General features: G+C 43.4%; 1 protein-coding gene across 1 annotated transcript in view; it reads left to right on the forward strand.

Annotated features, from left to right (window-relative positions):
- Positions 1–11,314: 11,314 nt before the first annotated feature.
- The window catches only part of MAMDC2 (MAM domain containing 2), a 66,372-nt gene continuing 62,123 nt past the window's right edge, over positions 11,315–15,563 (forward strand). Inside the window, exons 1-2 of the mRNA XM_086629611.1 lie at positions 11,315–11,345; positions 11,489–11,602. Of these exons, the coding sequence (XP_086485737.1) occupies positions 11,315–11,345; positions 11,489–11,602 (145 nt within the window). The remainder of the gene's footprint in view (positions 11,346–11,488; positions 11,603–15,563) is intronic.

The raw sequence follows: 15,563 nt of genomic DNA on the forward strand, positions 1-15,563 counted from the left end.
ACTTTCAGTAATTGGACATTTCTAGTACAGCTTTAATTGAAGCATTTATTATTGTTCTCACCTGAGTAGCTGAAATGTTGAGTAAAATATCTGAACCATAAAGTAATTCTGTGGTTTTGTCCAGGAACCAAGGCTTCTTTGAATACTGAACCCAAAAGACAGAATATTAACATTTCTTTTTTATTCTCAGTCCATTGCATAAGTACTCATCTTTAGCAGAGCATCTGGCGAGTTCCATCACAGAGGGCCTCCACCTTCCCTTGTGAAGCCAGGTGTTCTCTTAAAATGGCTTCTGTCTCTTGCTGGTGAAGTACAGGTGATGTAGCTTGGATTTATGTGGGGAAACTCCTTTCCATGTATGTATGTGGGAGGGCCTCTTTTTAGCAGGATTATCTGCAGCTGCCATGACCGTGAGGTTGCCCACCTCTCTTTGGGCCCCAGCTCTCCTGCTCTGCAAGGGATGGTGCTGCTATGGCTGCTACCTGATGGCTTCCTTTTCTCTGCAAGTGGGTGACTCGCCCATGGCATGTAGACAGAGAAGGGACTTTCGTAGAGCTGGGTTCTCTGGCACATGTCAAGTGTCGGTATCATCTTCAGACCCCTCCACCTGATCATTTATGCCAACTGCAAAGTCACAGTGGCTGGCACTTTCTGTGTTGACTGAAAGGGCAGAATCAACAGCTGAAAACAACGTTTAAACACCTTACAGACCAATCATCTGCTAACTTTCTGGTTTAAAAAAACAAACAAGCAAACAAACAACACAATATGGAAGTCAGACCTGACAGCTGTTACAAAACATTAATTAGCTGTAAACCCGAGCTTTTTATGCTAGATATTTCCTGGGCACCCAAGCGTTTTTTTTCCAAAGAGGAAGTTGCAGTTTGCTGGTGCCAGCAGAATTTTTGCAAACAAAGAACAAATCACTGGGATTTAACTTGTTTAGTAACTTCACATGCAGGTGTCATTCTTGACAGTTTCTTTTAGTTCTCTTCATGAAATCATGGTGATATACAGCACAAGCCTGCTTTTCTCAAGCATCTGGCTTTCCTTTACAGGAAATTAAATAAGGTCTGAAAAACTTATTATACAATTAAAAAAAATGCAGGGTGATACTTCTAATGGAAGAAAGAGATCCTGGAGTCTTTTTGTTGTCACTCACAAAGAAAGAATCAGCTTTACTGTGTTGTGACTTCATGCCCAGCTTTACCTTTTCTGACACTAGCCTCCTGGTCTTTCCCCTAATACTAGCAGAATTGTTACAAAAATTTTTTAAAGATTGCTTAGTTCAGCCACTAACTAAACTTTTATCTGGAAGAACAGCAGTACTGACTTTATATATATACAGCAGATTCTGACTTCACATATAAATCAGACCAACCCCCTCCTGTCTGTAGTCGTGGCTCTGTATGGCCACCCTCAGTACGAGCTGACCATGTCAAGCTCAGCCGCAGCACCGTTCACTTTGCTGAGTCGCAGCAGATGAATTGGCACCAAACTGACTGAAATGTCCATTAATAAACTCAGGTACCTCTTAAGATCAGTCACTGACCTTCAGCAAACCAGAAGTACTGGAGAGTTCCACGATCTCCACGTGAGGTTTTCGGGGTATCAATCACCAGAAGCAACTTCAGTGCACAGAAGAGTGAATATTCTGAATCACGACACTATGTGGGGACAACATGCCAAACACATGTGCTTTGTTAGCGCTAAACCATACCAGGCTGTTCAGAGCAGAGCCTTCCAAAACGTTACAGAGAACCAGCTCAACTGAATGGGAAAAGATTTCCTCTCTGAGACATCCTAAAAAGCACACAGATGTAGCTGCTCTGCTGATGTGCACGCGTGGCTCACACCATAGATGTCAGTGGTAGGACCTTTCCCCACTTCTTCAGCTGGCAATTGCAGTTTGGTGCTAACTGTGCAATGTGACAGCAATCAGAAAAATCAAATTAAACTGTCAGGATCTTTTCCTGTTCCTCTCACAGCTGCAGCCAGTGACTGTGCTGGCCATTTTTGCTCCCAAGTGACACGTAACCCATATGGGAGCAGAAATGGCCAGCACAGTCACTGTCTGCTAGTACCTTCTTCCCAGCCTCTCTTTGGTTTTCTCTTAGGAATCAAATCCCTTGGAAAATTTTGAAAGAAAGAAACAAGTATGTACAGTCCTTTAACTCATTCTCACCATCACATGCCACCTCCTGTTTAGCAACACAAAAGGGGAGTCTTCATTCACTTTACTGCATTTTGTAATGAAGTACCTTCATAGAGAAGCATTTTCTGCTTGATTTATAGCAGAGTTCAGCCCGTAGGGTCTAACCAGGACCAAGTCACTGGGAATAGCAGATGCATTGCATGCAAGGGCTGCAATAATGCCAGATATTAAAACTGAACTGAATATGACTGCATGGCTCTGTTAATGTCACTCTGTGATGTAATGTAGTCATGCCCTCAGAAAGATGGATCGAGGCTCTTAATGTGGACTTGTACTTTACTCTACAAGAAACTCAGTGAAAACCAATGGAAGTATTCCTTCAGCATGACATAATTCCAGAGAATGGAGAAGACAACAGCTGCATAAACTGGCTCATAAAAAAGATCAGAATCAGTTGGTATTGTGAAGCACTGGAGACAATGGACAAAAGACATAAGAACTATGGATACACGAACACAGAGTTAATCCGATTAGATGACCTCAGCTCAAATTATTGGTATTTTTCATACTGAAGATAAACATGAAATAAAACAGATGCCAGGACTTCTGCCTAATTAGGCTTGTAAAGTGCCACGCATGATTATAGTACCATGAAAGCATATAAGGCATAAAATAATAACATTAACACACGTATATGAGGATACTGAAATATAAACACTGAAATATGCTACAAGACCTCATTTCTTTGTCCAGCCCTGATGTCCTTTTCCAGCTGAGAACAGTACCGGTGTCCAATGTCTGAGAACAAGTGGAAAGTTTGGATGTGCCTGGGCATGCAATGAGATCTTTTTACGAAGTGTATTTTCCAGGATTTCAAAACAAACACTGGAGACGAGAGTATCTGTAGCTAGGAGTGCAGAGAATTTGGAAAAGCTTGGACTTTAACCATTGCTCTTCTGCTTCTCTGGTGTTGCAGTTAATCTGGAAACATGAAAGGAATCAAATTAATGTAAAGCAAACTGCAGCCTGTAGATCAACTTTGTCCTTAAAGCAAGCTCACTTAATAATAGGATTTAATAAGAGATGTAATTGGCCTTCTGCTGTATCCTGGATCTTTGCGTTCCCTGTCTTAAAAAGGCAACAAGCACAAATGTGGCTTACCCATTTCCTGGCTAGTTAGGAACGAACTGGGGAAGTGCCTACAGAATTAAACTCTGCTATTCATAGAGGGCTTTTGTACTCCTCAAAAACTCATATATAATGATTAGTGACACTTCTGACATTTCTTTTCACTTGTGAGGTAGCCTGGTTAACATATGCATGATTACGTTACTCCCTGACATGAGGAGGACAACCTAATTAATTTAGCAGCAGGAAAGGACAGGGTGAGATTTCGGGAAAAGTGAGTTAATAAAGTGCAAATTGTTTTTACAAATTCATTATTAAGGAAAACGTTCTGTCCTCTTCTGCACTTTTCTTAGAAGAGAGTCTGGTGGGCCACTCTGAGGTTTTACATCTGTTTCAGGAATTTTAATGTTATTTTACTATTTACTGTCTCAAGACCCTTGCCTGGATTTTGACTCATTTCGTTTAGTCTGTTGCAATTTGGCTTACCTAGGCTTTCAGAAACTCTGTATCATCCTCCTCCAATTCCTCTAAATTAATCTGTAAATCTAAACTACACTTCAAAAAGCATCTGCCCTAACTATCAGTCTCATTATTTTAAATGTTTTCCCAAATCTCTCCACAAAATCTGCATCTATTGCATTTCCCTTTACCTTCCAAACATTAACCCCTATTTACATTTTGGCTCACCTTTTCCCTTTGCGCTTTAGAACATCACATTCGCACACATCTCTGCCATTAGACACCTCTCCTGTTTTCTTCCCTGGCTCCTGAGAGGTCACAGCAACCTGGAGTTGCCAGTTTAATAACCAGTTTAACGCACAGAGCTGTAAACTTTGTTGGCTGAGGAGCTGCTACACATGCAGCTCAGCCACCCCTACCAAGAGCTGCAATGTCTTGAAGCTCTTGTTGAAAACCAAGGGCAGCAGCTGTTCTTAGTGAGTGCTTATATTGGTGAGTCACCAGTACCAGTTGGCTGTTTGGGCCATCAGCTCTTCAAAAGTGGTGTATACTGTATAATGCACTATACTCGATCCTCCATGTATGCATTGTGCAAAACCGTGCATTTTTCAAAGCTGCTGGAGACATTTAGCTAATCAGCTGCTTGGTATTGAAATTAATTCATGTCAGGTGCGCATATCTGACTTCAGAAAGTTTGGCTAAAAGACCTGCCAAGAGTTTGTCTCTCTTTGAAACAGGAATAAATCCATTTATTCTAAAAGATTAAGTAGAGATATTAGTCAGCCAGCTGTCAAAAAAGCTTCACAGCAGATATATCCTGAAATGAGATCATTCAAGTCTCTGAGGATTTTAGCTATGAGAGTTTGGAGCAGGAGAGGAACCTAAATCACAAACGTGTATGGCTTTGACTAGAGAAATCCTAGGTAAAATCTTCTTTCTGAGGAGAAAGACTGCTATTAAAATGAAAGTCTGTATTTTAAAGGTTATTGTATGCCCCAAGTCAGATCTGGCAAGTATGCTGTGTCTACAGCCTGGACAGACAAGTACTGTAGAATTGCAGTATCTGCAATGTAACAAATGAAGTGATCCTGATTTCTTTGTTATTTCTTCTTGTTTGTGTTACCATAGCAATTAGGAACCAAAGTACCTCTATTAAACTGGGATCTGTACAAAAACAGAAATAAAAGTAATCCTTGCCTCACCCAAAAGTTTTCTGCCTAAGAAAAGGGATAGTTGATAAAAAGAGCCAGCCAGCCAGTAAATATAATGAAACAATCCTGCATGACTTACATTGGACACAATACACCAGTTTCAGTGTTGTTGTCAATATTTACAAGTCTCACAGGAAAAAAAAACAAAACAAAAAACCAACAAAACCACAAAGAAACCACCTTTTAAGGAGGACCCTGAAGAAGAACAGGGGAGAAACCATGTGGATGATTATGGAGAGCATCTTACATGGGAGAGGATCAAAGAGGGCCGAAGCAGATGTCAACGCTAAGGAAAAGCCAGTCAGGGAGTTGGAGGTTGTGAAAGTCTTTGAAAGTGAAAGCAAGCTTGTGTTTAACAGGATGGGAGAGGAAAGAAAATGAAGGGATGGGAAGAGAGGTGTGTGATGGTCAAAGCTAGGGAACTGGTCTTCTCCATAGTACTCAGTTTGGGTATAACTGAAAGAAGATCATAGAATCATAGAATTTCTAGGCTGGAAAAGACCTTAGAGATCATCCAGTCCAACCGTCCCTAATCCCCCATTAAACCATATCCCTAAGCAGTACATCCACCCTTTTCTTAAACACATCCAGGGATGGGGACTCAACCACCTCCCTGGGCAGCCTATTCCAGTGGCTGACAACCCTTTCAGAGAAGAAACTCTTTCTAACATGCAACCTGAACCTCCCCTGACTAAGCTTATACCCATTTCCTCTTCTATCACCCATCACTAATGTAAAGAGCCCTTCCCCCACTTCCCCATCATCCCTTCTCAAGTACTTGTAGGCCATAATCAGGTCTCCCCTCAACCTCCTCTTCTTTAGGCTAAACAGCCCCAATTCCCTCAGCCGCTAAGGAGGATAGCTAAGGAGGACAGCTTCTAGGAGGATCTGTTCCATGATCTTCCCAGGCACAGAGGTGAGGCTGACAGGTCAGTAGTTCCCAGGTCCTCCTTTCTACTCTTTTTAACAATGGGTGTAATGTTTCCCTTTTTCCAGTCACCAGGGACTTCACCTGACTGCCATGACCTTTCAAATATCATGGAGAATGTGTAGGCCACTATATCAGCCAATTTCTTCAGGACTCTGGGATGCACCTCATCAGGTCCCACAGACTTGTGGATGTTCAGGCTCCTCAGATAGTCATGAACTTGATCTTCTCTTGCACTGGGAGGGACTTTGCTCCCCTAGTCCCTGCTTTGTGGTCTACCCACTTGAGAGATGTGAGAAGAGAGGTTGCCAGTGAAAACTGAGGCAAAGAAGGTGTGGAGCACCTCAGCCTTCTCCTTGTCCATTTAGTCTTAACAGACCAGTTAGTATTAAAGGAAATGTACAGCAACAGTACTGGAACAAAGGAAGAAGAAAGTAATCAAAATAGGTTTAGGAGAAAGCAAAGTATTTTTGTTTGATTTTCTTACTTCAATTCTGGAGTTTCTGTGTACATCATTCAAAGAGTTATTTTGACTCTGTCACAGCATTATAATGAAACATAATGGCATGCAGTGTCAGGTTTTGTTTGTTTCTTCTTCAGCAATAGGAGTCTGCTTTGGTCATCTCAAGTGAAACACAATCATTATGCAACTGGCAGCCATACCAGAGAGCAAAAAATTAAAAAGACTAAAGCAACATGATGCTTCTGTCAAAAAGAGAAAAAGTCTTTAGCAGGTGTTTGGATTTTGGTTTTGCCATGTGTCTGAGCAAGCAACCATTTTACTGTAGTCCAACGGACTTGATTCTGAGGAAGATTCTGATGAGAACCTACCTATTTTTGCTACCCATCTGGAAAAAGGTGTAATGTGTTTGTTTATTTATTTATTTTAGTGATCGAGGCTATCACTACCTCAATTTTAAGTTTCTGTATTTGTGTAGGAATTGCTCCCACCACAGCAGAGATGGTAAGGCAGGGCAGACAAAGGGACAGCTGCAAAAGCTGAGTGAAGATGCTGCACAGACACCATTTCAACATCTGAGGTGGTAACTTACTGCAAAAGCTGCCAGCTTCAGGCCTATCTCTATCTGGACTCCTTTTGCAGACAATCTAATTTACAGAAAGCTGAAAGCATGGGAATATAAGGAGTTTTTGCATCCTATTAGGATATTTTGTCTAGCATATCAGGAGTAAACTAAACTAATGAGTAGAGATGGGAGCCAGTAGAAGCTGCAGGGAAGAGGGTACTCCCTGAAAGCAAACAAGTGTGCTTGACTGTACACGCATGAGAAACAAAGCCCCACAAAAAAAGGAAAGCTGACCTTACTTCTGAAGAAGCTAGTTCTGAAACTCTTAATGTCTCTAAAAAGTTGTCATATTCTGCACACCATAAGAAAAAAAATGGATTAAGGGAATGCTGTGTTTTTAAACAGAGAATGAGAAAGAAGATAACAGACCCATAAAGTTTATGACCAGCCTGTGGCTAAAGAGCAAGTTTTACATTTTGGGATTAGTCAAATCTCTGAGAAGAGACCAGGTTATGACTGGACACTGATGCCAGACCACTCTGCAAGAAACTACCCAATGAGTCTGTGATGTATAAAAAAAAAGCTGAAAATATAAAACTTGTAGTAAAAGCAAGGCATAAACTGAGCTAAAAATGAGCCAAGTTCTGGATCTCATCAGGATAGCATGTTTCTTGAAGAAAAACATGGGATAGGGCACCCTAGCAGTAGAGGAAGATTTTGAGAACTTTTTCAAGGAGACTGCAGTTTTCGACAAAGTGCAGAGCAGAAGTGAGGAAGTCCTCTCTTCTGGGATGCTTATACTCTTTCACTTTCCCTGGAAAAGGATCTGCAAGAAGGGCTGGAAGGCTCCTTGTTCTGGAAAACACATGTCAAGCTGAAAAAACAATAAAAAATGAGGTTACCTGCACTGGTCAAGATCACGAGTTTTATGAAAAATCCACGTGAATTGAGCAAATTTCTAAAAGAGGGAAGTTTTTTCACTATCCAAGAAGAAACATTTTTGAAGGAGCCTGTGCCAGTTATTTTTGCCACCTATTTTCTTTACCTGATGTACCCAGAGAGACTTCACAGTTGTCCTTTGGAAAAGCAGAAGATACGTTTGTGGACAATTCAGAAACTGGTTTTGGGCACACCAGTTCCACGGGCTGCATGTGGGAAGTAATTCACTGGAAAATATAATAACTTTCTGATTTTATTGTGCGTGCTAAGGTCTGTGTACACGCTGGTTTGATCTCGGATGCTGGTAAAGGAGCATGATCGAACATTTAGAAAGTTTAGATATTGGTTTTTGGCTCTGAGGCAAAAGCTGAACACATAGATGTAAATTCTGTATTACAGAAGTATTGTGAATACAGCAAAAGTGCAGGTGAAGGACACAGCAAGAGTTCAAGGCACCGCCATTATACTAGCTCCTCTGGAAAAGGAAAGGGAACAAGGAATTTTTGGAAGGTGAACTATACAGCAAATTTTGTGTAATCTAGCTACCTGATCAAGAAACCTGAGAATGTCACTGTGCAAACTCATGAACGAGGGATGCAAACATGATTACGTTTTTGTGGAAATTGATGGAATCTCACTAATACTCAGCACATTCAAAATTAAATTGTCAGTGGGCATCTCTAAGGTAGGTGCTACTCTAGTCCTACTACACTGGAGCGGCCAAAATTAAAGACCTGTTGTTTATGCACAAGGAACACACACACAAAAAAACTGAACAACTTTATGCCAGTTACAAGATTTTCCATAAACCAGTCACTGTTGTACCCCAAAGTTAGCAAGCATGTCCTCCCCATGAGAACACAAAGTCTGTTCTTCTAGCTACAAAACTAATGCCTTTCAAATCATATTTTGGAGTGATTATGAAAGAGATAGATTACGTACATGGCTAATCTGATATTACAACATCAGCATCACCCCAAACACAATAAACCACAAAATGTGAACTGGGTGAGGGCTGGAGCAATTATCCAAGATATCACCAAGGCTGTTAGCACAGTTGACTAGATGCAGTGCCCACCTCAATTTAAGTGGAAAAGTTCTAGATCCTCTACGGGATTCAGGAATGGTAATATGTCAAGTATATTACGAAGTTACATGACAGTTACTTAGGAATACAAAAACCCAGTGAATGTAAGACATCTTTTACTGGCGTCAAGTGACTTTGCTAGAAACCTGTTGAGACTTTTGGTGCATGCTAAAATTTGCCAACATTATGAAAAATAAAGGCCAAATAACAGAAACAGCCTACGTAAGCTGTCATGAAAACCACAAATTTGTTCACAATGGCTGAAAAAAAAAACCATATGTAGCTGTTCTACACTATTTCTAGTACTTACCTGACATAAGCCTTACCAAATGACCTAATACCAAAGCCAGTGCTCGTCCTTAGAAAACTAATTTCCATGAGTACAAAATTTTAATACAGATTGAGAAAATGAAGAAATATGACTAGATGTTATAACTAAGAAGAGTAGTTAGGATGACTTAAAGCAGTTTTTGCTGAAATGTAGGTCTCTGTGGATTGGTGCTCATTCTGGTTTCCCTGGAGCCCACAGACTGGTAGAAAGTGGTAGCTGAGTATTCTAACAAAAAGGTTCTGACATCCTACATCCTCTTTGTGACTTTTGTAATTTTGAAAGATGCTTTGAGAAGTCAATTGTTCAAATTTCTCATTGTATCTGATTGGTTTAGGTAATGACGCAAAGCATGATGGAAGTGAATTTACCACGGGATAAACAGAGGAATCCTCTGGTCAGCTAAGTTTCCCAGACACACGAAAGGAAAACTGTGTTGCACAACGACTGCTGAAGCAAGCAAGTCAAGACGAGTGTAAAATCATTGCACTCCGAGCCGCAATAGAGGCTTGGATAGAGCAAGGATAGAGGTTTTAGTTTGTGTTACATGGGCTTAGCTGCCAGATCTGACAAGGAGGAGGGAACGGAGGGCAAGTGTGTCAAGATTTCTGATGACACCAGATGGGAGGGACCAGTGGATATGCTGTAGATAAGACTGCCGTTGAAGTGGACCAGAAAAGGGGCTTACGAGGAATCCAGGAAATTCAACAAGGGCTAATGTTGAGCCCAGCAGTCGGAAGGCAGAGCCCTGCAGAGATGTAGGCTGGGATTGGCGGTGCTGGGGAGCAGCTCCAAGGAACGTCCCTGGGCATCGGTGTGCAGTGAGATGAGCCGGGGCCACCCATGTGCCTGGGCAGCAGAAAACGAGGGCCAGTGGTGTCTGAAGCAGTGTGGGCAGGACACGACCCCGAGATGCAGGGGGACGACATGAGCTCGAGACCCAGCAGAGGGCAGGGACTGTCCCTTCTGCTTGGTGCCCATCAGACCCCATTTAGGTACTGCTGCCACTTTGGGTCCAGCACAGAAACAACACTGAGGTGAGAGGAGGCCACTGAGAGGGTGGGGCTGCAGGACCAGGGCTGATTCAGCTAGGTGGAGGGATGGCTTTGGGGGAGACCCAGCAGCATCTCTGGCACTGGCAGGGGAGATGGAGAAGATGCAGTGGGGCTCTTCAACGCAGTGCACGGTAGGAGGGCAAGAGGCAGCCGCATGAGCTGAGGAAATTCAGAGCATTCATAAGGAAGAAACTTTTGATGCATAAGGAAAGCCCATTAGTGGAGCCAGGGCCCTGACAGGTTGTGCCATCTCCAGCCTTGGAGGTTATCAAGCCCCAACTGGATAAGGCCCTGAGCAGCCCGGTCTGAGCTCAGAGCAGGGCTTGAAGTGGAGACCTCCTGTGGTCCCCTCCTGAGTTATCCTGTAATCCTATGAAATACAGCTCTGGGAGCACTGCAGCAGCTCCCACACCTTTCTTACCTACAAGAGTGAGAAAAACTCTTCTAGGCCCCTCATTACGGCAGGTTTTGTTGTGCAGCAGGACAGCAGAGCAGGTTGTGGTGGCACAGGACCCCTGCTGGGGTGGGAGCCGCTTTGCCCCCTGCAGATGGGTGTGAGTGGGCATCTCACTAATGTGAGTACCTCAGACGGTGCCAGGCTCTTCTAGTGGTACCCAGTACCAGGAGCAAGGCAGCGGGCACAAGCTGAAACACAGGAAAATCCACTCAAACATAAGAAAGCACATTTTTACCGTGAGGGGGGGTGATGCACTTCAGCGGGTTGCCGGGAGAAGCGGAGGCACCCCCATCCTCGAAGACACTCCAGCCTCAGCCGCCTCGACCTCGGGAGACCGTCCGGGGCCGACCCCGCTCCGCGTCGGGGGTGGGACGGGCCGCCCACCCGGGGTGCCCACGGGCCCTCCTCGCCCCTCCCCTGCCCCCCCGCGGCCGCGGCTCGCCTCCCTGCGCCCCGCCGGGGTGCCGAGGGGCCGCGCTCAGCTCCCGGCCGCCCGCCCGCCCGCCCCGCCGGCGCCAGCCGCGGCTCCCCCGGCGCGGAAGATGCTGCGGCTCTGCCTCCTCGCCGCGCACGGTAAGCGGCGGCGGGGGACGCGCCGCGACGCCCCCCGCCCGCCCGTGGCGCGGGGTGGGCGCTGCTCCGGCGGCAGCGGCGGCCCCCAGCTCGCGGTACCCGGGCCGGCCGAGCCGTGACCGGGGCTGGCTTTGTCCTTGCAGCTCTGCGGCTCGCCGGGGCCGCCTTGCTCTCCCCCGGGTCGTGCGCCTTTGAGGACAGCGCCTGCGGCTACGAGTGGGACTACGCGCATCTGCCCTGGGCACTGCACGGGGAAGGTAAGAGCGCTGCTGCCCCCGGGGCGTACAGCCCACCCCCGGCGCTGCCGCTGCCCCCCGGCCGCTGCCGTCCCCGCCGCCGGGCGCTGCTGCAGCCCGCGGCCGCAGTGGCGGCATCCCTGGGTGCCGCTCCCTCCCGCGCTGCTCGGCTTTCCCGGGGAAGCGGCCGCCGTCGGATCCCTCCCGTGCGCAGTTTCGGTCCGTGGGTGACAGCTGATCTGCGGCGCTGCGGGGAGTTGTCCGCTCCCCCCCCAGGCACGAGTCTCTCCACAGGTTTCTGCAGGACTCCTCAGGAACCTCCTTCCTGTTTCTTTCACTTTTTTTTTTTTTTTTTTGGGGGGGGGAGTGGGGAAAGGTGTCTTTTATCTCATCTGCTGTAGGTAACTTCTCTTCTTCCTAGAAAAGCCACGTCTGTCAAATACCTAGTAAATTTCATTATTGTTTTTTTCTAAATATATTTTGACTTCTACTCTAGAAGTGGATGCATTTCCAGGGCAGGAGAAAAACTTTGTGAAGAGTATCTTTACAAAATGTTCAGTTAAGACTTTTCTCCATTATGTGGTACCTACAGTTCAATAGGAAAAAGATAAGCATTAGTCTTAGACTTTACTGACTGCAGTTGAAAAAGAAAACAAAATCCACTCACTGTACAGTTTCCCTGCAGCTGTAACTGTTACTTGGTAAGTTTTTAGTGTGGGCTCTCATTTTTGACAGAATCGATGTGAACAAACCAAAGACTAAACAAAAATAAATAGAACATGGCTATAACTGGGTAATTAAATAATTTAGTTTTGGTTATGTTTTGGCCACAGTGTCATTCATAAAGTGAAAGTCATGCTGATGCAGTAAAAGGGACTATGTGTTTTCAAAGTGTTTAAGCTCTAAAACAGGTGCCGAGAATAGTGAAGAGGTGAGTACAGATACAAAGGGATAGACAGCCCTTATTACCCCTCATCAGTGCTCCATTCAAAAGTGACTGGCGCAGTTTTGTCATTCCACTTGTTACTCTGTCAATAAGGAGGGTTTTTTTGTTTTTTTTTTTGTTTTTTTGTCGTTTCTACCCCATTCTCACATATGAAAAGTATGTCACCTTAATTGTTAATTTTTAGTCAGTAGGGTCTGAGAATGTACAAAGAGTGCTTACTTAGAAAAGGCGGTGAGGATGTCGTGATTAAAATAATTGCTTTTTCTCTTCTTTTTTTTAATTTTATTTAAATATACATGGATTTTCTTGTATTTTTGAAGATAATAGTAACCATCTCTGCTTTCCCAGCTATGCCTCTAAACATCACTCCCTCTTACGCCACCTGTCTTGGAAGCAGCACTTCCTTATTGTGATTAACAGGGAGCCACATGGTAGTAGTATTGATTCAGCTCTAAGGGGCTGTGAGATGCTGGGAGCAATACCTGCAGAAATGGATGTCCATCATGTTGTTCACATCTGTGCTACAGTGCTTTGCAGAACAGAGAAATTTGATCAGAGAGTTGGATCAGCAGCAGCCTACTTTTTTTGGCCCAAAGAACACTATTTTGGTTGTTGTAGTATGATTTTTCTTTGTGACCATAAGCATACCAGTGGCTACACAGCTTCTGTCATTGTAAATCGTGTTTTTCAGAGATATGTAACTGAACAGTTATACTCTGGGAGGATATGTGGTATACCAGCTCTCTTAATAGGCATAGTTCTGTCAGCATTTCCATTATAAACCTTTTTTCTGCAGTCTGTAATTTAATCATACTAAGTCGTTCCGTGCAAACATTTGGCACATAAGGTATTAGCCTCTTCAGAAATACATTCATAGAATTGTAACTAAATCTAGCTGAAAATAGTTTATCCAAATCTATGTAGCCGGCATGCAAAACCATTTTCCTTAGATGCTCTTTTATCTAGTAAAACCATGTTCCTTTTGGCACCACCAGGCCATGGTATTTGCAGGTCAGTGTATGTACATGTGGTAATTTACTGGGACAACAGAGGAAGTTAAGGATGGGAGTGGCAGCGTAGCTTTCAATTGTTCCACTTCTCCCTGCATTGCTTCAAAATTGTTTTAGTATTTTGAAATATTGTCTGTAATATAGCGTTTTATACAGCGAATCTCTTATAGGGGATTATCTGCCTTGCAGTGCAAGTTCTTTCATCTTATAAACCTCTCAGTAGTGTGGTCTTGTGCCAAACTGTCAAGATGATGTGAATACAACTAAAATCCTGCCCAGAAATTTCCACTCCATAGTTGAAAGTTATTTGCCCGCTTGACAAGGAGGCCAGTATCTTCTGAAGGGCCAGGCACAGAAAGGAAGTATGAGGCTGAATTTTGCTTTTGTTTACAAAAGCAAATGTATTTCCACTTAAACCAGTAGGTTTATAAGGTTCAACTGTTTTTTTAAATGCCTCTGGCTTCTCTTGAATATTCAGGTGGTTCCAGGATAAGAGATTTCTTTTGTGTGTTTAATTTTAGAGTTTTTATAATTAAAAAGATATTTTTTTTTTTATCTAAAGTTTTGATACCTATAATCAACTGGCATTTTAGGGCCCATTTGTGTCAAGTGCAAAAGGAGAATCAGAACAAAATAGTCAATCCTAAAATGAATAGCTGTTTCACTCTTCACTGCTTTACTCACGACAGATGAATTGGGCTCTGATGAAGCGGGTGTTTGTAGGATACCAGCTATGTAAGAAACAAATCAGGTGTTTTACTGTAATATCTGTCCAGTGGACCTGTGCTCCCATAAACTTCTGCTTCACGAAAACCCTTTGTAAGCCTCAAGCTCTCTCACATGGCTCTGAATTCAAGAATAGGACCTTCAAGTATAAACGTCAAGGTGCTCTTTTTAACTGTCAGCTTTTTGAGTCAGTCATCTGCTAACTCAGTGTTTGCATTTTAGAATTATAGCAATTTTTAGCAGACAATCACCATGCAAAGAAAAATGTAAAATATAGAAACAGCTTAGGATATACATTTCTTGCGAGCTTATCTATGGCTGAGAAGCACACCCAGCTGAGGTCATGGCCCAGGCTGAGTAAATATAGTATCATGCTTGAGGCAACATGTTTCTTAATGTGCCAGTTCTGTTTTCCGTGTAAGCTGGGAAATCCCATGCAAATGTGATGCGCTACATGAAGTTAGTGTTTGTAGGATACCAGCTACACAAGAAACACAAGAATGACATAATAATCACATAATCCTGGTTCTGAAATCTCATGAGCAACAGACGAATTTGTGTGTGATCAATGGACCGGTGATAAGATCTGCAAGCTTTAAATGGTTTGCTAGTATCCATAAACCAAGGTGTCAGTGGTCCGTTTTAACTTCAGAGGTGTAGACATGCTCCCATAAATATTCTTGCATTCATGGTTGCTTCTGAACAGAAAATTTATTTTTAAAAATCCAGGTACAGAACATAAACCAAAGATCAAACTCCTTGGACCCAACTAATGGATAAGAAATTTAGAAAGCAGATCTGTATTCATCACTACTGTGGTATTTAGAGATGGTTGAGGAGCTCAAGTACCATGTCACTTACCACTAACCACAGGTATGCTTAGCATGAGTTCGTGTCCAGTTATGTTGGGTCATAAAGCTTTGCAGGTGCATAGTAGCTGGCTTCTGCAGGAATTTACTCCTGTGTCAGCAGTATATGTGTTGCAAGGGAAAGACCTGGTTAATTCTAATACATACTGTCAAAATTTGTATGATAGGATTTCATAAAATAATCTTGAGATTTTTTTTAACTAGGTTGTGTGTTTATTTCAGAGGACTGTGTCCTCTGAAAGTGTAAAACAAACTTTAAAACAAAGGAAGGTGCTGTATGTAATAGGCAGTAATCCTGAATAGAGTAATAAATAAAGCCATGTAGACCGACGTGAAACAGCAGTAGGAAACATAGCCTTACATCAAGTTGCAGCCGTTCTGCAGGGTTGGATTTTGGCATTTTTTGCTTTCTCCCAGCCCTGTCTAACACT

The sequence above is a fragment of the Tauraco erythrolophus genome, chromosome Z (assembly GCF_009769465.1).
Source record: "Tauraco erythrolophus isolate bTauEry1 chromosome Z, bTauEry1.pri, whole genome shotgun sequence".
NCBI lineage: Eukaryota > Metazoa > Chordata > Aves > Musophagiformes > Musophagidae > Tauraco > Tauraco erythrolophus.